The 23881-nt window shown below is 45.8% G+C and overlaps 1 protein-coding gene across 3 annotated transcripts; it reads left to right on the top strand.

Annotated features, from left to right (window-relative positions):
* The first annotated feature begins 5185 nt into the window (after positions 1-5185).
* pcdh10a (protocadherin 10a) lies at positions 5186-23869 on the top strand. 3 transcript variants are annotated; one of them, XM_034588171.1, is made up of 5 exons: positions 5186-8341; positions 9664-9722; positions 10345-10451; positions 20784-20944; positions 23183-23869. In XM_034588171.1, exons 1-5 carry the CDS (start codon positions 5795-5797, stop codon positions 23234-23236), a joined length of 2928 nt encoding a protein of 975 aa, XP_034444062.1. In that variant the 5' UTR covers positions 5186-5794; the 3' UTR covers positions 23237-23869. The 3 variants fall into 3 exon arrangements, with proteins under 3 accessions (XP_034444062.1, XP_034444047.1, XP_034444055.1); XM_034588164.1 differs by having other exon boundaries at positions 5187-8341; positions 20784-21167; XM_034588156.1 differs by lacking the exon at positions 23183-23869 and having other exon boundaries at positions 20784-23172.
* Positions 23870-23881: the final 12 nt, after the last annotated feature.

Here is a 23881-nt window from a genome sequence, read left to right as displayed (position 1 = left end):
TGTTCCTCCATCGGTCCCGCTCTTCCCTCATGCTCTCTCGCTCATCCTTCCCTAATCTACTGTCCACTCTTTCCTTTAAGCCCCATCTCTTCCCCCTTCCTTCCTCACAACCCTTGCTTTTCTTACCCACCACTCGCTCTGCTATCCCTCCATCCATCAGACTGAGTAATGGCCACCGGGGCAGGGAGTCACCCTGCAGCTGTCTGGGACAGACACTGATCACACACACAGTCACTTCGGTCTGAGGGCACAGCCATCCATTTTGTACATGGCCTCGTCCAGCTCACAGCACACTGCACTTTCTAGGCTAACACAATTACAGGGGACCAAATGTTACAAATGAGGTCGATCACACTCATTTGAGGTTAAAGAGCGAGTATACCATGTCTTTAACACACAACTGTATTTGCGCCGTTCGCAGAGTTTCTCTTTACAGGCCTATGAAACGCCGGAATAGAATCTATCAAGTGGGAGTGGGACAGTTATTAACAGCAAATTGTGTTTGCTGTGTATCGATCAGTTTTCTTCTCAACCTTGATCATTGCAACAGCAAGATGGACGGACTCTCATTTACATTGTTTGTTTATTGACCTGTTCTGCTCTCTTTTTATAGTTTCTACGGCGTTTACTGCCCTGGGGCTTTAGAGAGCCAATGAGTTTACATCACAGAAATTATAAAAGGCTCTTTTCTTTCTCCACTGATGACCAGGAGTACATTTAAACCAGGCCCAGAGTAATTTTCCCAAACAGTGATTGTGCACTTAAATCCAAACAACACAGACTCTTGTTGACATATTGAAAAGATCCTTCCCATTTACCAGATTGTCATTGGGCAACAACTCAGTTCTAGTGCAGTTTTTAATCAGCGGCAGGGTACTGGGCTATAGAAGGGCTCTTTAATAGGCTTGAGGTATATCCTTTGGGTGCTCACCTCCTTAATGATATCTTAATTGCCTTTTTGTTCATATTATGAAATTTTAATGGCCTTCTGAGCTTTTACCTACAGACCAGGCTTAGTCCGTTAGCCCCACACATCAAGGCTGGTTATGATATCATTTGTCAAAAATTATGTCCCATTTGTCATTTTTGAAGCAGCTGAAATATAAATGTGCCTCGAGTGAAAGGATACTGACCACTGATGTTGTACTCATGAGGAAACAACCAGGAATGAAGTGCAGCTAAACGTAGTTAACCAAAGACTTTATGCGTGGAAATATATTTTTCTTATATTTCCGCAATTTTATGCCGTGTAAACTTTATCCTGGGATGTAGTATTGAACTAATGCAAAGGCTCTTTGGAGAATAGTTTGACATTTTGGGAGGCTCACCCATTTCATTTCTTGGCAAGAAGTGCCTGATAAGATTGGTGCCACTCTCTCATCTCTCCATTAAACACAAAGGTACAGCCAGGAGACAACGAGGATGGCGTGACAGTGGTATCGACCTTCTCTTCCAGCTCTCGGCAGGCAAATAAGGGTATTTCCCAAAATGTCAAAGTTGTGGTTCAGGTAGAAATGAATGAATATAATAGGACTACCCTCGGTTACTTGCTCATATTAAAGTCTGTCTCAGTGCACATCTGTATAACCCATACTTTGAGAGGGCTGAGCACTTATGATGCTCCCACACAGATGTTTTGGGTTGACTGGCTGCCCCCTCATGATGGTGCACAGACCGCTATCAATGACATGCACCTTTATCATTCTGACAGGCCTTTCTTTCACGGGAGATGTTTTGACATGTCACCAAAGAAAAGGAAGTTGTGTAAATAATAAAATAAAGGCCGGATGATCTGTTTTGTACCTTTGGTTTTCAGGGAGCGGGCTCGCTTCCACACTGTCATTGAGCCGTTGTTGAGGTTCTTAGTAACACCTGAGCTCGACAAGCCAACATGTCTGCTGTGGAAAAGCCTGTTTGCACAGCGAGTTTGGTGACATGACCTAATTCCCAGCATGACTCTATCCAAGTGGAGGCTGAGCTGCAGTCCCATAACCATGAACACACCTGTGGGCCGGCCAGAGCCTATGATCACACACGTACACTGTAAAAATGTGTTAATTTCCTAAAACAAGCCTACAACTACAGGCTAAGTGGCTCACAGCTGAAGTTAAAGTGCTCAGCTGTCGTATTTGTGATGCATTAGGAATAACAAGCACTTGTTTTGTTGTTGAGACTTGAATTGAAAGGATATTAAGAGATTTGGAGGACACTTGTGGAAAATTATTTGAGCCAGCATTTAGACGATTGCATTTGTGGGATATTACAGTGAATGGGGTAATGTTGCCTTGTCAAATACTACATGTAGATCGGGCCTGTGGCACTACTGAAATTTAGACTTGTGTTTTTATTCTTTGTATTTCTACTTCACCACATATTGTGATTTTTTCACTAGACTAGGTTATTTATCTGACTTACATAGTTCAAGGTTATATTGTACATTAAGATTTCCAAGACATAATGAACATACAATATGTTATACAACTTTTTCAAGTAATAAATGTTTAAAAAACATAATAGTACGCAATGGTTATTAAAAATCTTAAAATTGTCTTCACCATCTAAAGAACTCACAGTTGAAACTCTGTATATTATTGACTTTCTATTACAATATAAGTGTGATTTCCTTGGTTTAAAGCTGGCCTGGAACATTCTGTCTTCCCTCACTGTGAACTGTAGAAAAGCCAGTCAAGTTGTGTAGGTGTTGTTCATCACGTTCTTTGGCATATGTAAAATATCGTGGCGCGCTAACTTCATGTGCTTCAGTGTGTGCCTCTGCAAATTGTAGATTATCCCTGTGGCTCACCCTGGGGACCCAGCACAGATTTCCTCGGGGCCCGAGGCTCAGCAGGTGGAGTGGGTCAATCGTTAATTGCGGGGTAGGCGGTTCAATCCCCAGCTCCCCCCCGTCCACATGTCAGGGTGTCCTTGGTCAAGACACTGAGCCCCAAATTGCTCCCAGTGGACAGAGCAGGACCTTGCATGGTGCTCGCTGTCATCAGTGTGTGTTTGTGTGTGTGTGTGTGTGTGTGTGTGTGTGTGTGTGTGTGTGTGTGTGTGTGAAAGACAGTGCGAACAAAAAGCAAAACTGTTAAACCTCGTGAACTTACTGCAGCTGATGACTACATCCCATATGAGTGTTGGTGGTTGGTTGGTTTGTGGTCTGCTCTACAGATCAATATTCACCATGGGAACATGATATTTCTGTTGGGTCGTCAGTAGGAAATACGCAAACAGGCAGATACTAATTAACCTGTGTTGAAAGTATCTAATTACATTACATTGTGTGTGTATATACAAACATACATATATATATATATATGTGTGTGTGTGTGTGTGTTTACATTCTGTTGTGATCACTGTAAAAATATGATATAATTTTATGGAATAAACATTATATTAAAAAGTTGTCTTTCATCCTGATAACTACAACAATACAATGAACCTATATATTAATAAATCAGTAATAATGCTCCAGTTATACCATATATAAAAACGTAGTTGCATGTGTCCATGTACTCTTATGTCCATAAAGTACTTTTACTTTGCACGAGTTAAGTGTTTAAGACCTTATTAGGCCTACGTGTCGAAATGGAAACATCCAGCTGGCCTGAGAAATGCGCTGCTGAGGGCAAACCAGTGTCCACGGGTTCTTCACCTCCAGGAGCATTAAAGGAGAGAGTGGGCAGACGCGAGGGGGCGACGTTGGTCTCTGTAACACCCTGACAGAGACGGAGGGGCCGGGAGAGAGAGGGAGAGGGGCGGTGCTGAGCGGAGCGCGCGGCTCGGAGATCCGACTCCGGTGTCAGCTCGATTCAGTCACACACGCTCCGGCTCAGACATGGGTGGAAATCCATCTAACGGCTCCTCTTTGTTTCTCCTGACTCGTATGGCGAGATGCGGAATCGAGCATCGCTCGCTCTAATCCAGCGCACAATGGGCACGTCGCTCTGCATTACGGCCGCCGCTCGCTGCGCTCCGTCTATTACACTCGGAATTAGAGACTTATGCTAATTAGTGTCAATTACGCTCTTTCTCATCTTTTTGTCATCACCCCTCCGAGTGGTGCGCGAGCAGTCAGACCCCCAACTATTTGTGTTTCCCCCATGGCCACCCCGCCATTTGCATTTTTAATTTATGCCTTATGAATTAAAGTAGACGCATGACGCAAGTGCGTTGGAGTTATAAGGGCCAGCATGAGAGGGGGTTAATGATAAGACTGGGAAGATAGGGGAACTAATAGGCTCCAGGCTATTAGCAACACGGCAGGACTAAAGTATACGACGCTTCATTACACTGAATTAAAGTAACTCAAGTGTGATCCTGCTCTGGCGGAACCTCGCGGATCACTCTGATGCTCACTTTCAGACAGCGCTGCAGATAATACTTCATTTAAAATGTGCCATTATTGTCTTTTGTCTTCTGTTGTGCGGAGATGTGTGTTCATCAGAGAGAGAGGGAGAGGGTGTGTGTGTGTGTGTGTGTGAAAGAGAGCGAGGGAGAGAGGGTGTGTGTGTGTGTGTGTGTGTGTGTGTGTGTGTGTGTGTGTGTGTGTGAGAGAGAGAGCAAGGGAGAGAGAGGATGGCCATGGCTCTGTGAGGTATTGCGTCACTACTGTCTTTACTTGCGCAGGCTCTTTACATGGTGGTCTTTGGCTGTGGGCATCCTCACTTCTGACTCATCCGCTGGTATAAGAGCAGAGCTTTTGATGCCGGACTGTTGAAGTACTTTCATCAAGGGCAGCCTTACAAATCCCATGGTCCTTTATTTAGCGGAATGCCATTTATCAAAAGAGGAACACCTAAAACACACAACTGAAACGTTTACTATCATACAAATACAAGCACTTTGCTCTTGTTTATGTAATATTTAGGAAACACCAACATTCCGATGGCAGCGGCCCTTTTACGCACGCACAGCGCCGCCGATGCCATGTGTCACCTGGTATTATTCGACTTCCTTAATGCACTGGATGTGTAAAACATTTTAATTTCCCTGCTACAACCGAGGCAGGGCCTGCCTGGAGGAGGAACAGGGGGAGAAGAGAGGAGCGCAGCGCCACTGGTTTTGTTATGAGGGGCCCGATGTGCGCGCTGGCTGGCGTCGCGGAGCCCCAATCAGGTGCCATCACACCCGGTGTTTGAGCCTACCATTGGCTGGTGGGGAAAGGAGCTGCGCGCAAAACCAACCCTGCTGCTCACACTCTCCTCACAGAAGCCGAGCTGAGAACATCATCCGCTTTGAGCGCTTAGGCGCAGTGATTACATCCTCACACACAGAGAGAGAGAGAGGGATAGAGGGAAAGTCCTGTTATTCGCCGAGTCTTTATTCAGAAGTTGCAATTGTTGTAGATCTGGGCGCAGCGCGAACAGGAGTTTTTACTCTCCTCCTTTTTGTTTTTGAATTGCTCGTGTGGAGTTTCCTGTTTTTTTGTTTTGTTTTGTGACTTTCTGCGAAGAAGGGGCAGTGTGCTCTGTGCACGGGGAGAGCTGGCTATGCGTCCTGGCTCCAGCCTGCGATGTTTGCGCTGACGCCAAAAACTCACAGACCGTCGCAGAATTGATTAAAACAGAGAAGCTGGGATCAAATGGCTGTGCTCCTCACAGCTGAAACGACACAATGTTCCACTGACCCGAGGCTGAGGAGAGGAATTTTGGAATCGGACAGCCTTGTTGCTGTTAATTTCACTGCCTTTTTACGGACAGAGGAAATAGGAAATGCTCGTTTCTTGTAAGAAAAAGGAATAACACTCTTTTTTTTTTCCGTCTTGAAGTGCACTTTGAGAGAGGGGGAGGAGATGATTCGGTTAATATTCCTGCTCTCCATCCTGGATGGAGCGGTCTCCCAGCTGCGTTACACCGTGCCAGAGGAGCAGGAGCCTGGCTCGGTGGTTGGGAATATTGCAGAAGATTTGGGGCTGGACATCACCAAACTTTCCGCTCGCCGCTTTCAGACGGTGCCCAGTTCACGGACACCTTATCTGGAGGTGAACTTAGAGAACGGTGCGCTCGTGGTGAAGGAGAAAATCGACCGTGAAGAAATCTGTAAGCAGACCATCCCGTGCCTATTGCACCTGGAGGTGTTTCTGGAGAACCCGCTGGAGCTGTTTCGCGTGGAGATCGATGTGATGGATATCAACGACAACCCGCCCAGCTTCCCGGAGACGGACATCTCCGTGGAGATATCGGAGAGCGCCATCCCCGGGACCCGTTTCCCGGTGGAGAATGCCTTCGACCCGGACGTGGGCACGAACGCGCTCAGCACATACGCCATAACGAATAATAACTATTTTTACCTTGACGTGCAGACGCAGAGCGACGGGAACAAGTTTGCAGAGCTGGTGCTGGAGAAGTCGCTGGACAGGGAGCAGCAGGCGGTGCACCGCTACGTGCTGACGGCCGTGGACGGGGGCATCCCGCAGCGGACCGGGACGGCTCTCCTGGTCGTTAAAGTTCTGGACTCTAATGACAACGCGCCCACGTTTGACCAGTCCGTGTTCACTGTGAACCTGCGGGAGAACTCTCCCGTGGGCACGCTCGTCATTCAACTCAACGCCACAGATGTTGACGAGGGACAAAACGGGGAAATAGTTTATTCTTTCAGCAATCATAACGCGCCGCGGACAAAAGACTTGTTTAATATTGATGCCAGAACAGGTAGGATAGAGGTGGCGGGGGAGGTGGACTATGAAGAGAGCAACACGCACCAGATTTATGTCCAGGCGAAAGATCTGGGCGCTAACGCGGTCCCCGCGCACTGCAAAGTGCTGGTTAAACTCATGGACATGAACGACAACACACCGGAGATCGGTTTCAGCACAGTGACCGAGTCCGTGAGCGAGCAGGACGCGCCGGGCACCGTGATCGCACTCTTCAGCGTGTCGGACCGAGACTCTGGTGAGAATGGACAAATGAGCTGCGAGATCCTGGGAGATGTTCCTTTCAAGCTGAAATCGTCTTTTAAAAACTACTACACCATCGTGACGGACGGACCACTGGACCGAGAGAGCACGGATTCGTACACCATCACCGTGGTGGCGAAAGACAAGGGCCAGCCTTCACTCGCCACCAGCAAGTCCATTAAAGTGCACGTCTCCGATGAGAACGACAACGCGCCCCGTTTTACGCAGGCGGTTTATGATGTGTATGTAACTGAGAATAATGTGCCCGGTGCTTTCATTCACGCAGTGAGCGCTTTGGACCCTGATATAGGACAAAACGCTCTTATTACTTACTCCATATTGGAGTGTGACATACAGGGCATGTCTGTGGACACGTATGTGTCCATAAACCAGGACACCGGCTACCTTTACGCGCTGCGCTCTTTTGATTATGAGCAGCTGAAGGAGTTTAGCTTCATGGTGCAGGCTAAGGACTCAGGTCCCGCTGAGCTCTTCTCTAATGCCACTGTAAATGTGATCATAGTTGACCAAAATGACAACGCTCCAACTGTAATAGCCCCCATCGGTAAAAACGGCACAGCCAAGGAGCACCTGCCGCGCTCTGCGGAGCCCGGCTACCTGGTGACGCGCATCGTGGCCATGGATGCGGATGATGGGGAGAACGCACGGCTGTCCTACAGCATCCTGCGGGGCAACGAGATGGAAATGTTCCGCATGGACTGGAGGACAGGGGAGCTAAGGACAGCCCGCAGGATCTCACCCAAGCGGGACCCACTGGGCTACTACGACCTCCTGATCGAGGTGAGGGACCACGGGCAGCCCCCTCTCTCCTCCTCCGCCAGTGTGAGTGTAATATTAGTGGACAGTGTGGTCGAAGGCCGCAGCGGGGACCGCGGCTCGGCCTCCAAGGCAAAGGAGACCTCCCTTGACCTCACCCTCATCCTCATCATCGCCCTGGGCTCCGTTTCCTTCATCTTCCTCCTGGCCATGATCGTGCTGGCCGTGCGCTGTCAAAAGGACAAGACACTCAACCTGTACACGTGCCTGATGGCCGGCGAATGCTGCCTGTGCTGCAGCTCCTGCTGCAGCAGGCAGGCCCGGAGCCGGAAACAGAAGAAGCTGAGTAAGTCCGACATCATGTTAGTTCAGAGCACCAACGTGACATCAGGGGTCGGGCCCGTGGGGCAGGTGCCCGTGGAGGAGTCTGGTGTGGGCGGCGTGGGAGGGGGCTTCGGCTCCCACCACCACCAGAACCAGAACTCCTACTGTTACCAGGTGTGTCTGACACCGGAGTCCGCCAAAACGGATCTGATGTTCCTCAAACCGTGCAGCCCCTCCCGCAGCACCGACACGGATCACACCAACCCCTGCGGTGCCATAGTCACCGGTTACAGTGACCAACAGCCGGACATCATATCCAACGGCAGCATCCTGTCTAATGAGGTAAGAGAGGCCGGAAACCGCCTCAAACAGCTTGTGCCACTTGTTTTCACATCAGAGGTGGTAAAAGTGAACAAACCCCTGATTTGAAGGTTTAACCTAATTTGAAAGATCCTCCAGAAATCCACAGCTGTGCCCTCTTCACGTCAAAGCGCCTTACCCACCCAGGTCACGCGCAACAAAAGTGTCAGAGAAGATGGAAAAGGAAGCTGCTATTGACTCCGCTCTTCTGCTCTGTGGCCTCACTGTCACGGGGAATAGTGGCTGGACGTGGCAATGGTTAAACCTCGTGTGGCCTTTTAGGTGTATTCACGATGGAGCGCTGTCAGATCAGCCTTTATATCATGCGCAGCCGAGTGTGACAGGGATCCTGACTCTGGGCGTAAAGTGCTTATAATTTTCCAGTTAAAGCACCAGGTTGGAAGAGGCTTTAAAAAATTCAGTGTTTGATGCTATTTAATCTGACCCATATTTTAACCACAAACCAGACACAAGAGCGCGCAGAGGGATATTGATTTATCTCTTAATGTATTCAAAGTTTGAAATATTTCCGTTAGCTTTGTGACAAGGTGTGACACCTGCCGTGACAGTGAGTGTTAATTTGTATATATTTGGAATGAAGTGGACACCTGAAATACATTTGTAAACGGTGGATAAAATGTCGCCAGGAGCGCACTTCGTTACGCGCAACACAGTTTGATTCCATTAGACGCCTTTACCTGCTGGTCCTTTGTATTGCATTCGATATATCCCACGCAGGTCATAGAGTTTTGGGTGGCAAACATCATCAGGAGTGGGGGGGAGTGGGGGGGGAGACGTGTAATTTGAGGGCCCTGTTTTGTGTTCAGCCTGTGCGCTCTGCTCGGGGGAAGCTGTGGAGTTGGGGGCTCTTTTCTTTTCTCCCCTTTTTTCCTGTTGATTGCGGTGCGCGGCTGGAGAGGAGCCAGACACCAAGTCACAGCCCTGCCTTTGCTGCGCGTTAAGTATTCCGCGCACGACCCAGCACGGCAGCACCGTGAACAAAGGTTGTTCAGTTTCAGCGTCGGGCGGCTCAATCATTTACGCATTCAATCGCCTCCCTAACGCACTCTCCCAGGCTCTCGTCTCCTCTCACCCACTCACTCGCTCACCAAGTGGATGCGCGGCACCGTCGTTTCCCCCCCCCCCACCCACGCCATGCGCTGCCACAGCTTCCCCTAATACAATTACACGCTGACAACCTGTGTATGCGTGTAATACGTTTCTCATTCTACATGTATGTAAAATGTCCATGTGGCAATTTGGCATAAAAAGTGACCATATGTGTGTTTCTGCGGGGTTTCTAGACAAAACACCAACGAGCGGAACTCAGCTATCTGGTGGACAGACCCAGACGTGTCAACAGGTATTGTAGAACGCACACGCACACACACACACACACACACACACACACACACACACACACCTTGTTTTTTACTAGAGCTCAAAGCCTAGGGAGCCACATACCATCTGCCATCTGAGGCCCTCTAACATCCAATAGGCCTCATGGATCCATAACCTGCTCACATATCTGTAAAATTGAATATTACATCAGTATGAATCCCGTATACTCCGCATCGTTAATTGTGGCTTTGAGAGGCTACATGGTTCCCAGTGTATCCATAACGTTCATCTTCAATTTGGCATCAGTCCCATAACTGACAGAGCAGCACCTATTAAAGCCCTTATGCTGGATTTCATTACATGCCATGTGTAACATCCAATTTAGACTCCTGACGGCTACCGTGACTGTATTAATGTGGTGTTGATTTCTGATTCTCCCTCTCTTTCTCTGTCTCTCTGCCCCTCATTAAATCCGTCTCCTCCTCTCCCTTCATCTTCCCTCGTCCTAATATTCTACATCGACCTCTCTCTCTCTCTCTCTCTCTCTCTGCCCTCTCCATTGTTTTGCGTGGCTCTCTCCTCTTCTTCTCCTCCTCTCCTCCTCCGGCACGGCTGTCTGCTGTACCATCCGCCTCTTCCTCCAGCTCGGCATTCCAAGAAGCAGACATAGTCAGCTCCAAAGACAGCGGCCACGGTGACAGCGAACAGGGTGACAGCGACCACGATGCCACCAACCGGGGTCATTCAGCCGGTGAGTCCCCGACCCCTCTATCACAATATTACGCTGTTATTTCAGTTCTCTAACTCCCTCCTGCCCGAGTTCCGATAGTGTGTGTGTGCGATTTTGAATGGGATGATGCTGACTTGTCGGTGCGGACCACTGGCTTTTAATTTCCTTAATTTGAGAGTGTGCGAAGGCCTGGGCTCCGGGGCCACTGGCTGGATGGCTGGCATGAACAGCCCCAGAGGTGTTGATTGTATTTCACACCCGGATGAAAGATTGGAATATTTGGGGAATTCTCTTTCTCCTTCTCTCTCCGTGCCTCTTGCTTCCTCCCCTTTGCTCTTTCTAACCCTGCTGCTGTTTTCGCAGAGCGACACTGAAAAGACAGCGACTCACAGCCAGCCAGTGTGTGACGCCCACAGTGCTTTAGTGGCACAAATCAATAGGTTCACTCAAGTGAAAAGAAAAGGTATTTAGGTTAATTTGATATAATCAGATGCATTTCAGCCACAGAGTCAGTGTTGTACTGTCCTTGTTGGACAGTACAATCAAACACATCAGCAGCTTTTTAATTTTTTTAGATCTTTGGAGTTCGTAAAAGCAAAGATAAATTGTTAAAGTTAAAGAACATTTCTCCATCCCCCTATCCACACTCTCACTTCAGGTTTATTTACTGACTCCCGTTTGTCTTCTGCACTTTACAGTGTGGTCGATTTTTTCTAGACAAGGTCTTATCATAAGCATCCCCCTGTTCTCTCTAAAATTCTATTAGGCTTGTACCTGTTTATTGATCAAAGTGGAGTCAGACAAAAAGCGGAGCGATACAAAATCGCATTTCTTATTGAATTGCCCTTTCCTTCTGAGGGATTGTTCCGCGCGGCTTGCGTTAGACCCCTGGCCAGACCGGAACCTGCCAAATATCATATCAGTGCCGGGAATACAAATAGAGAGCAGATAAGGTAGCTGTTGTAGGATAGTGAATGGTCCTCATCAGGCTCCATTATCAATGAACCAAGCCAAAATAGAGAGCCAACATGAAGCAGTGGTCGTGGCACTCCCTGGCCTCGTTGATGAAAGAGGCTGCGAAGGTCAAACTGTGTGAGACTGGAATGCAGAATTGGAAGAAATCCAAAGACTCCATTCTTTCTCAGTCAAGAATAAATGTTTTTTGTAATATAAAGATTAGCATGGGTATTTAATTTCACATTCAGAGTCAGATATCTTGCATCACAATGTGAATTTATCTATAAGTGGAAGAGTACAGTGAAGTCATGCAGAGTAGCCTGGCTGTGGATAAGTGGTACGCATTTAGCCCATTCAGCCGGCAGGTAACCCCCGGGCTTCAATAAGGAATCATACATGACACTCTATTCCAGGACTGGCCTGTGAATGCATTTGGGAATTTATTCTGAAGCGGGATATTGACTTGTCGGTTTACTAGCACAGTTACAGGATCGCATTTATGAGCCTGTAACATGTTTCCTTTAGCTTTATTTAGCTCCGAGCGGGATCATTTGGCAGTGGCCTGGGAGCGTGCACAGTTGGTGCGGCGCTCCGTATTTCATGCTAAGACAGCCACATTTGTTCCTCACGTTGAATTTAGAAGGGAACAGCTTACCACTCCATGGGAGGTTACTTCGCACGGCTGGTATTTTTGGAAGAGGGACGCTTTAGTTTCACCGACTTCTGTAAACAAAACCAGACGGGCCTGTTTGAGAGTGTGTGGCTGTAAAGGTATACCTTTGTCTGATTTAATATGTAGGTGTATACATGATACCTGTATATAATCTGCTTGTGTGTGTGTGTGTGTGTGTGTGTGTTGTGTGGGAGAAAACAAGTCTCGGTGATGATGACAGAATAGCAAAGGAGTTTTCCTTCGAGACACTGCTCTGATAAGCTTAAATGAGATTCAGTTTATGAGAGGAGAGTGGTCGCTAGTGCTTGGCACGCTGCCAGGTGTATATTGCATCTATATCAGAATACACATTGCTCATTTTATGTCTCTGTATGCATATGTGCACCTTTTTTATTGTGTAAATATATGGGGGATGAGAATATGGTTGCTCATCTCGCATGGGTTGTGTGCCGTGTCTGTGTAAGTTTAGTGCTGGGTTCGCGTTCTTTAAGCAGAGAGCCAATCTGCATAAGCCTGAGCGAAGACTATGTATAGACCATGTGTATTTTTATGCCCTTCTGCAGCGTTTGTGTGCATAAGCAAATCCGTGTGCGCACATGCATGCAAACACTTCCAGGGTTTGTGGCAGGGTCTCATCCTTCATTCTGTCTCCCCCACACGTTGGCTCTCCGCAACACTCGGCTGATCAGTAATTCATTTCTAGAACCTTTTGCATAGCAATTATCAAAGGAGGGTTAGAGGCAAGGTTCCCTCACGGGACCGCGCGGCGCACTCTCCCTTTTGGTGCACCACGGAATATTTCAAATCAAGAGGAAACCATTTCCAGTTGGCATATCATCAACTACACCTGGCGTAGCTTCCCGCACGGCCGCTCCTCTGACACTTTAGAAAATAAGTCTCCCAACGTGGTTTTAAATCAAAGGGACACTGCCTGTGAGGCTGGGATATCACCGGATACCTTCAGAAAGTGGGCAAATGGCTTCTCTGAAAGCGGCGTGTCTGGAGTGAGGCGCAGCTGCGTCAGGAGCCAAAGCACTATTGATTGACTGCTACACCTTTTACCTCCCCGCACCCGCTCCTCTTTTTAGGTTGTTTGATTCGCATTAGACACTGTTTACCTCATTATTTCCCTCATCATCCTAATAGAACACGACGGGAAGAGTGAGCAAGCAAAACAATAAAGGTGACAGATAAGAGAGGATAAAATATTCATCAGTGAAAAAAGGGAAAAAAAATTGGCATCTCAGAAACATTCGATCAGCTGCGGAAGGCTGCGTGACGGGTGGGAGACTGGAAACGATCATTATCATGACGTTTGTTTTGGTGAGAACAACAGCCGTGACAAATGGGACAATTAAATCACTGTGGCAATGGTGTATTAGAAGGCTGATTATGAATTAGTTGTGGGCACCATGTTGCAGTTTCCCATGTCAGTGAGCTGTCAGAGGAATTTAGCTCGCAGCGTTTTGACACATCCTCCTCTCAGGCCCCAGATAATGACAAGACAGGAGTGGGGGGGGGGGCATAGAATGAACGATTGGTGCACAAATATAGATTTAGGTCAAAATAATACAACATATATTTATGTCTGGGCCTCAACAGACCTCAAACAACGCCCTCAAAAGACAATCAGTTTGCTTATATCGCGACATAACAACAAATAGCACCAAAAATAGGCCACTTATCCAAAATCTTTCAATTCTGATCAAAAGACTTAAATCAGAATGAAATTGCATCAAACTATCAATTTCAACAGTTGTCTCTCAGTCACTCACTCAACATTAATATGTCAGAAAATAGCAAAGCAAGTTTCCCAGGCGTGACTTGGTTAAAATGCACATAAAGCACCAGCTCACTCTCGAGCAGAGGAGAGCATACAAAAATCTCAATGTGACTTGAAAAAGCAAAAAAAAAATCTATTACAGCAAAGAGGATTAAGCAACGTCGCCTCATTAAAAAAATCTATCTGCATTTTGCCTGCAAAAGGTGGAGATGTCACCACTTACACGCTGAGCGCTTTGTTCAATGTCAATAAAAGTCAGTAAAAGTCGTGGCAGAGAAAAGGGTAGATCGATCAGTTTGATGAACTAACTGCATCAGCCGGCGACATGTGTTTTCTTATGTCAAACTCAGCAAGAAAAAGGACAAAAAACACTATTTCACATGACCTCTTTACAGCATGAAGACAGACAGAATGAAGAGTACAGTCAGAGTGTTGTGATGGATGTGTTCTTGGTATGTGGTTTATGAATGAACTGGATGGCAGCTTGAGTGTTTCCGGAGGGACGGTGACTCATCCTCATTTTCAGTGCCAGTATTTATGAAAATGTCTCACATCAGCTGAAAAGAGCGGATCAAAAAGTGAAAAGACGCATGTTGCTGGCCTCTGACAGGTGCCGTGGATATTTATTACTGAAGTGGAACATAAGGCAGGAAGACGAATGGAAATCGCAGCAAAAGTCCTGGGAGTCGTAAAGATGCTTTGGCCACGAGAAACGCACATATCATTCAGCTCAGAGATTTAATATCGGCGAACATCTGCTCCAGCCAGGTTGCAGCGCAACACTTCTGACAGAAAACACATAAAATATGACATTAACATACGTGATGGTGATGTTCAAAGTGATCTATGACCAGCTGATATGATCAAGAACCTTACCGACATCACTTTAGTGCACATTTACGTCATGCGAGTAACACCAGTTTATTTCCTCCACCAAGGCGGTGAGGGTTTGGTCGGCCTTTGTTTGTTTGTTATAGCAGAACTTCTCAAAAACTACTCATGTGATTCCCATGAAAGTTTTTGAAGGGACGGGGTGTGACCTTGTTGTTTGGTGTGGATCTGCAACACTGGGCAGATCTAGGAAAAAAACTAAAAACGTTTCAATTTCTTTAACATTACATTTTTCAACATTTCAGTTGATTTGCCAGAGAATATTGAATGGATCTTGAAAAACAAAAATCCAGACATATTTCAGGGAATGATAACTATGAGTGTGTGAAATTCTGTGCAGATCCAAATAAAGATCTGGATTTAGTGAATTTAAATGTGCTTTCATCAGGGGACCTTTGGGGCTTGGTGGAGGAATGTGTTCTCTGAGTGCCCTTCAGGTTACTGGGGTCTTATTTCTATCGGTCTGGCTGCATTAAGATACAGGAATAAAGGTGGGGCTAAAAGTATGTATGCTTGGCTACTTGCAGGTTTTAGGTTAACCCTAATGTTAACCAAACTTATTTGAAGTGGATAACAAAGGTGGCTGGTTGTAAATTGCTAATATAGTTTAGATAATCTGACATATTAGTTCATAGAATCTGTTTGATTCTCTTCTGCTTGCCGGGCTGGATTTCCAATAGCAATGTAATTTACCTATTATAACCTCCTATTCTGCTGTTATAAACTCTGATCAAAAATGGTTAAATCAGATGAAATAATACCTGAGTGCTAGTAAATTACCCTTAAATGGTGCAGTCAGGCCTCTGTGTATAGACTCTAATGTCTATGTGAGGTATTGTCAGAGCTCTACATCGTAGGGTGCTGCCTTCAAAGAGAAGACCCAGTGATGAAAAGCGTACAAACCAGAGATCAATAATCAGTGGTCATCCAGAAGCTTTCCTCTAACAATATATAAGGGGCCGTATTAATCAAACGGACACTCTTAGGGCAAGCGGCCATCTTGGCTCTCTTTCCCCAGCCCATTTGCTCTGGAACAAACATCGAAAATGGTAGCTGCCTCTCAGAGACTCGGGACAATTTCTCTGTCTGTCATTACTGGACATGGTGGGAGCCATCTTGCTCTGTTTTGGCCCTGGGAGGTCTCTGGTTTACTCATCACAGCCTCACTGGCCAACTCATGTAAGGAAGCCATGCTACTCCCCTGCCGTCCTGAGCTGCTGTCCAAATATTGACGTTCTGTGTCTGTAGTCTCTCCGGAACAGTGGAGGACAAGATGAAAAACAGAGGTATGGATAGAAGACACCCTCTACCTGAGGGAGGTGGAGTGTTTTTTTTTTTTTTTTTAAACAAGATAACTACAGAGGAAGAAACGGCCAGAGAGGATTAAATGTGGGAGAAAATAACGAGACAGAGAAAGAGGGGAAGAGACTCAGAGGGACTAATCTAGACAGAGAGGGAGACAGACAGATGAATGAGTGCTGGGAGGGAGCGACTGCAAAACCCGAGTGCAGCAGATATACACCCGCAAAGTGAATTCAAACACGGGGCTCGTGTTTTCTCAGGATTTGTTTTCCTTCGTTTCCCCGCTCCCGGTTGCTGGATGTATGTCAGTCGGCGGGCGCAATTAGTCAAATCATGCCAACGTGGGATTTCGGCAACACGCAGAGACGTAATGAAAGAAAAAAAAAGAAAAGAAACAGAAGTGCTGATTGCTTATTAGCAAGTAGATTGTGTTCGCGTTATGTAGCATCGTTTACATCTCCTTGTGTGTGTGTGTGTGTGTGCGTGTGTTAGTATATTTGCGTGCATGTGCATGTGCATGTGCAGGCGTGCGTGTGTGTGTGCGTGTGTTCTTCCTGCCTGATGAGGTCACGATGAGAGATAGGGCTGCTGGCGGGGCCTGTCATTGCCAGTCACCGTTCTGGTTGTTGTTTTGCTTCATGCCCGAGGAAGAAAAGGTGCTTTGCGAGGATCAACAGCCACCGGGTGTCATGAGCGCGTGGCCTGTCTGTCTGTTCACTTCCGTACGTCTACATATGTCTCCGCGTTGAGTATTTTTAAGTGTGTGTGCTTTCGTGAGTGCCTGGAAACGTATGTGTTGATGTCCCTGCATTTTTTTTAAGAGCGAGCCGCCAGGCAAAAATCACTGAGTAGTTTGGAAGCAAGTGACAAGAGTTTCTCCGCGCCCGATGCACGGTAAACAGTGACTGCTGCAGACTATATTTACACATCATCTCCAGAGCACAATACGCCCTGGTGCCTGCTTGAGAATATAGTCAGATATGAGAGATATGGAGCAAAAAGTGAAGCTTTCTCTTAATCCTCTGACATTAATGTCTGTGTGCTTTCTGCAAAGTTGCACGCGACTTTGGTTTTTACACCTAGTGCTTCTGTCGTTCAGCTCATTTGTTTTCATGTTTAGATACAAATGCATCGAGGTGACCAACCACTTTATCACAGAGGTGATTGCGGGGCCCTGAGGTCGAAATTAAATTGCGAAAACTCCATTAAAAGGCTAAAGGCTAACAAAAAGGTGGGGATTAACAGAAATAGCATTTATATGCCCCCCCAACCTTTAAAGATAGCATGCATATACATTAGTCCCAGGGGTGAATCGGAGGCCAAATGCAAGTAAACACCACTAAAATTCCTTAATTAGGATTTACACAGCTCTGCCTGTTCTCCACCTGATTGGACGCAGTGCAGAGCTGCCGCTGACACACAACCCACACGTGCCGGGTGGTGATGAAAACAAATGAAGCCTTTGGCAGCAGAAGCACTGACTGCTGCTGATTCTGTGGGGCACACGGGAAACACAGAGGTAAACAGACCAAAGAGGCATCTGACATGTTCCAAACTTGCTGAATCAAACACAATAATAAAACCCCCCCCACAAAAAAAAAAAAAAGGATCTTTTAGCCGTTATACAGAGTTTTAATTTGTTGGTGCCTGTTCGGCGGCATTTTCTTTTGTTTTGTTTTTTTTTGTAAATAAGAGGTGATGAAGCAGAATGCAGAGAACTCCTCAAAACCCTCAGGGAAAAAAACAAGTTTGCGCTGTTGACGTTGGTTAATCAAAATTTAGGCATATTTTTTTATTTTTGCGTTTAACTTGCATTTAGGGAACAGTTAGAAAAAAGGGTATAGAAAGTGAAGGGTTGGATATTTGTTGCAAACATTTTTTTATGAAAGGGGTTGAAATAGATTAAAAAGTAGATTTCAATTTGCTATTTTTCATTTCTGGTGATTAAAAATCAAGGAGCTCCCCCCCCTCTCTATCCACCTCTGTTTAACCCCTCTCCCGTCTCCTGCTGCGAGGCCCTGGTCTCCCCCTGTCTTTTCTGGCCTTTGCTCATTCCATCTGTGATCGCCTGGGTTTCCCTTCCCCTCCCTGATGGTTCCCGCAGTCTCGCTGCCTCTCCTGCACGCAGTCTCGCCGTCTGTGAAATCTGTGCCCCCCCCCGTTGTTTGGCCCTCGCCGTCTCTTGTGTGTGAGCTCTGTGCCTCCTCCTGGCTCTCCGGTCACTGCACGGTGCCGTCGTCTCTTTTCACACGCCGCGAGGCACCGTATTAGGAACTCGATTAGATCCACACGCTGCTCACAAACACCAGAGAACAAATCAGCCACGGTGGCAGTTCCGAAGACAACCTGTAATACATGGTTTCACATGTGCTCACATGACATTTACAGCTAGAATAACTATGGATCATCATTCTCCTTCCTTCTCCTCCAATATCTTTTGTTACGGTAGTTAATAAATAAAAGTGGATTTTTTTATTTTTCCAAAATAAAAGGTAGAATAATAAAAAAAAATTTAAGTAGAAAAAAATTAAATCCTATGCAAATTTCCGCTTTAACCCTGCTTAATTTATGTTTTTTTGCCCTTGATAGAGAGATGCTAATGCTGCATTAAATCTTCAGTACAAAGAGCTTTGTGTGTATTTTTTTTTTTTAAGGGATTATCATCAGTAACTGCAAACACACATTAGAAACGTGCTGAATATGACTTTTTTCTGCATTGAATTGTGTCTGCAGGTAAACACTGTGTGTAGCCTGAGAGACAAACCCGAGGGCAAAAAGAAAAGCCACGAGCCCCTCTCGCTGCTGCTTCTTTAATCTTATTGCTTTAAGTGCACAGTAATGACTGAGGCCGACTCATATGAGCATATCAACATTGTTATCGAGCCCTCCCTTCTCCCGTCTGGACTATGGTGGTCAGACAAAGTACAAGGATGATGTTTGGAAAGAATTTAGGAAGAAAACCATCCTGAAAAAAATAAACAGGATTCCAAAAAGTAAGGTAGACATGCTCCCAATCCTCGGGGGAAATTACACCTTTGCACAGCTGTCATAAGACTGGTTTGATATTATCCCACCACAATAACGTTGTGCTTCCCGTACACAGTTTTTTTTTCATTTAGTTTTAAAGTCTCAGACTTTTGTGGCGTCATATTGTGGGAACATGTCGAGTCCAAGCTTTCAGTCCGACAGAGCAAACAAGACAAAAAGGTAACCAGTGTGCACCATTGCATATATGACCAGAGACACATCTTTTTCTGTTGCTCTGCCTCTCTCTCTGTAGGCAAACATAATCCATAATCCATGACAGGCTGATATTTTGAGATTTAGTCTTAATGTGCAGGAGGGGTGAATGTAGGGAGGGGAAAGAAAAGCTTTTCCTCAAAGCTCCAGGTCAAAGTGAGGCTGCCACAGAGTGAACACAGTCCTTCAGCAAGTTATACTGTTGCAGATAATAGCAGGTTACCATATTAATTCACTGGCGTGGTTCTATTGAGCTGTTCTGATTAGTAGAAACAGTATTTCGAACGCACCTCTAAAAGTAACTGTGTATGAATACTATAGGCTTAGCTTTTTTGTGTAATATATATTACAGAGCTTTGTGCTTTTAGTCATAGAGGAACAGTGGCATTATCAGTGGAGTGGATCAGTAGAATAGATTTGTGTAAGTAGACCCTCTGATCTGAAGCCCTCTCAGCCTCGGGGGGATTGCAGATACCAGGATGTCCACTTCTTCTTTCTCTGCCTCATTTTGTACCTCCCTTTCCCATTGCATCTCTTTCCTCCTCAACTTGTCAGCGGTTTTTCCCCGCTTTGAACGCGTCATTCCAACGCTTTCCCGCATTGACCCGGCTTCGCTGGAAAAAAGCAGGAAAACTGCGAATCCAATCTGCGCAAATGTCGAGAATGGCTGCAGGGTCTTATTATGATGATGACTCTGTTCATGTCTCTTGTTCCTTTCTCTAGCCTCTTTATAATCTCTCATACTCGTCTCGCCCCCCCCCCCCCCCCCCGTCCTGCTCTCTTTATTCTCTCTAAGAGAGTGTAATTAACATAACTGGTACCTCTTTCATGCTGGACGTGTGTGTGTGTGTGAGTGCCTTATTCTATTTTATCATTTCAGATGTTAATTTCATCTTTTTTTTGTTGTTTTTGGCAGTGGCTCTGTGTCAATTACACACTTTGCTGGTTTGTGTAGGGATGACTGACATTAGTGTGATTAAGCAGCCAGTGAATATGTTGTTTGTCTTTGTGGTACCATTTCGTAAGATGATTGTCATTTTCTTGTGCAGGGTTTTAGAATATGGATTCACATTTTGTCTCTTGGTGTTTTGGAATCAATTGTGAGTCTGAGGATGTTGATGCAGGGAGTGTGGGGGGGGGGGGGGGGGGGAATGTTTTCGCCACACCACATCACTTTGATTGCACATTTCATTCGGAATGAATGAGGTGAGGAGGAAAACAAACAATTCGCTTCATCAATGTTGGCCTTGTCTCTGTGATGAATAGCTTTTGCTGCACTTTTTCTGCTCGCGACATTGGCAAATGATTGCTAACTTGTGTTCCCTCTTCTGGTCTCTTTCTCTCATCTCCCTCCCCCATCTCGTCTTTCCACTCCAAATATCCGCGCCGCTTCTCCTCCGCTGCTCCCTCTCCTTCCCCTCCATTATCATCCTTTATATGTCGGTAATCTCCACCTACCTCACCCCGCTCACCCTCTCCATGCCTCCATCTGTATCTCCTTCTGCAGGCACCGACCTGTTCTCCAACTGCACGGAGGAGTGCAAGGCCCTGGGCCACTCCGACCGCTGCTGGATGCCATCGTTCATGCCGTCAGACGGGCGCCAGGGGCCGGACTACCGCAGCAACCTGCACGTGCCCGGCATGGACGCCACGCTGCCCGACACTGAGGTACCCTCCTCCGTCAACCTCTCCGACCAGCTCACCATGACCTCGCCTACCGCCTCGTCCAACGATAGGTCATTCTCCACCTTTGGCAAGGACGGTCAAAGATCACAGTCACACCACAGCCTTCACCATCACCTCCATCAGCAACAGCAGCAGTACAGCTCCAGCACGCTAGAGAGGAAAGAGTATGATAGGGGGACCCTACCGTACAAACCCACCTTTCTCTGTGAGTATCAGTATGAAAGCTCCCTGGGACCCTATGACTTTGGTCTGGTCCAGTACAGATACTGAAGGAGGGAACAATTATTCTGCCTCTTGATTCTGATCTGGACTTTTTATGTTGTTTATCAACTCTTATTTCTTATATTTTTTTATAATATACAGCTTAATGTTTTGTTGAATTGTTTTATTGCTTATTTTTGTAAATTATAATTTCTTCTTTTGAATGTAATGGAATCTACCACTGCTAACTCCCCTGCTCCAAAACACCCTTTGAAATTCTTAATCTAACCCCATCCTAACTCTTAACACTGTCTGTAATCATATGACTTATTATAAAATAAACACAATTTGGATTGGACTCATGTGAAACTGCTGTGGCCCCTTTTTCTTTATTTTATTATCCTTTTCTCTAAATTTGACCCCTCAAAATCCCTTTTTATCTGATGCTCATATAGGAAAAGGTCATAACACACAAGCACACCCCATGTTTTTATTCCGACCATCCTCACACGCATACAATTATAGAGAGTTAATAGCTTAAACAACAGGATTTGAGTGTGAAGGGAGAAAATAAAAGCTACATCATTTCATATTGAAAAACACATCTTTTTTTCCATCTGCTCAACAAAAGGAGTTTTGCTCAAGCACAATGACTTTCCTACTGAACAGCTCGAAAGGTGAAAAGCACAACCCACGCTTCTTCTTCTCCACGAGGAATGAAGTCCATTTGTTCTCAAAAGCCAGTCTCGAGTATCTATACTTGCTCGCCAGCCGATCAATACCTGACATAAAGAGGGGTGGGTGAGGTGGGCTTTTCAAACGTGAGGTCACAAATCCTCAGCTGGAAAAGTCTCGTACACAAGTTTGTTTGTTGTTGTTCTTTTGCGAGAAAGGAGAAAAACTACCACTAGGTGAAGTCAGTTTAATTTGGCAATTGAAACATATTTATATACGCTGGAGAAAAACTGAATTTCTTGCTGGGATTTCTAAAGAGATTCTTCTGAAAAGGATGGCTTTCAATTGCTTTCCAAGCTCTCGCACATTACATGAATATTCTATTAGCTCTAAGAGTAGAGAATGGATTCGATATACACATTCAGTAGAGAAGTCATTTCCAGGCAAGTCACCACCATCTTAACTACCATCCTCCATGATACTGCATGCTGACTGTGGGTTGTCTCTCAGGTAAACGATGAATACCATAACCTGCTTTTCTTTTCATTTTTTTCCCTCCTCTTTTCTTGTGTGCGACTTGGCAAACAGAGCCAAGCAATATTCCTCTTGCACATCAGGTCTGTGTGAAAAATAATTGGTATTTAGCCTTTAGGTGCTAGAGCCTGCTTTGCTCCAAATATAGCTGCCTGCGTGTCTGCTCATCTCATCTGCCTCGCAGGGTTAGGATAAATGCACTCCTTATTCGCTCAGACCAAAACTCGCCACAAATTTATTTCATTTTACTTTTCTTTTTTTCTTTTTTGATTTACGATTTCTCACATTTTTCTGGTCTGTTGCAATTAATCGACCCCACAAATGCCATGGCAACGTTTTGTTGTTCATCAGTCTGTAAAGAATATGGGAATGGTCCCAGAGGCTGAGGCTCTATTAACCAATCGGCATCATGTTCTCCTTTTAAAAATAGCACCAAATGCTACTAGTGGCTACGGCAATGCTCTGATCACCAGCGTTGCCTTGATAAAGGGTTTATGAATGTTTAATGATCCATTTATAGATAATTAATGAAGCAATTAGTGCTCTGTGTATTTTCTGTGCATGCATTATGTAGCCACCAAATTCTGAACATTTATCTTCGCTGATGGACATGTTTTTACCCAATTCCCAAATTAGTTGTAGCGTTACACTGCGACGACCAGCCTTTAGGGTATATAAATAACTTCACAGAGAGTCCTCTGTGGCATGTATCCTTCCAGAGATGGTATTTCGAGCCGATTGTGTCACTAAAAAGTCCCAAGGGGAAGGGTGTCATTTGTCTTAACAAGTGTGTTCTCTGTCTTTTTGCAGCCCGCAAAAGGATTTGCTAGCTCGTTCCATGTGGACCTGTCGGAGACAGCGTGAATTTCTGTACCAGACCACCAACGCCGACGCTATAGACTGCGAAACAAAACTAAACAAACAGCAACCTGGACAAGAGCAACCTTCGTTAAACTTCATTATCTCGGCTGGCGAGCTGTAACGAAGCCTTGGCAGTGGTTGCCGAGGGAGGGGAGCAGAAATTGAACTAGATACCCGAGGAACAATCCAAGGCCTTATTCCTCTCAGCGGGACTGAGACCGGGGCCAAAACACTTGACATGTGACGATTATGAAAATCATCAGCAGAAAGAAGAAAGGAACTGATCTGAACAGAGGAATACAAAAACGACAAGTGAAAATAGGAGAGACGGATTCACTCACAGAGGTGGTTTGTCTTTTGTTTGGACTGAGGAGTTAGCCTCTAGAGATCTGTGTGTGCCTGTTTACATGGAGAAAAAAAACTAATGTTTCTGTACAAACTACAACCAACGTCACACGGAACCCTTTAGCTATTTCTATGGTCACCACGAAGCCAACTGTACAGAGACTGTTTGGGGAGGAAAAAAGGAGACTGACAGCCAGAGTGAGAGAAAGACAATTAGGTAGAGAGCAGGTGTTGTACAGGTATGAAATCACAGGAGAAAAAAAAAATGAAGGAAAGGGGGACAAGTAGAGATGATGTGCAGTA

This window comes from Hippoglossus hippoglossus, chromosome 1 (assembly GCF_009819705.1).
Source record: "Hippoglossus hippoglossus isolate fHipHip1 chromosome 1, fHipHip1.pri, whole genome shotgun sequence".
Classification (NCBI taxonomy): Eukaryota; Metazoa; Chordata; class Actinopteri; order Pleuronectiformes; family Pleuronectidae; genus Hippoglossus; species Hippoglossus hippoglossus.
The sequence above is the reverse complement of the archived record's forward strand: the minus strand, read 5'-3'. Positions and strand labels throughout refer to the sequence as shown.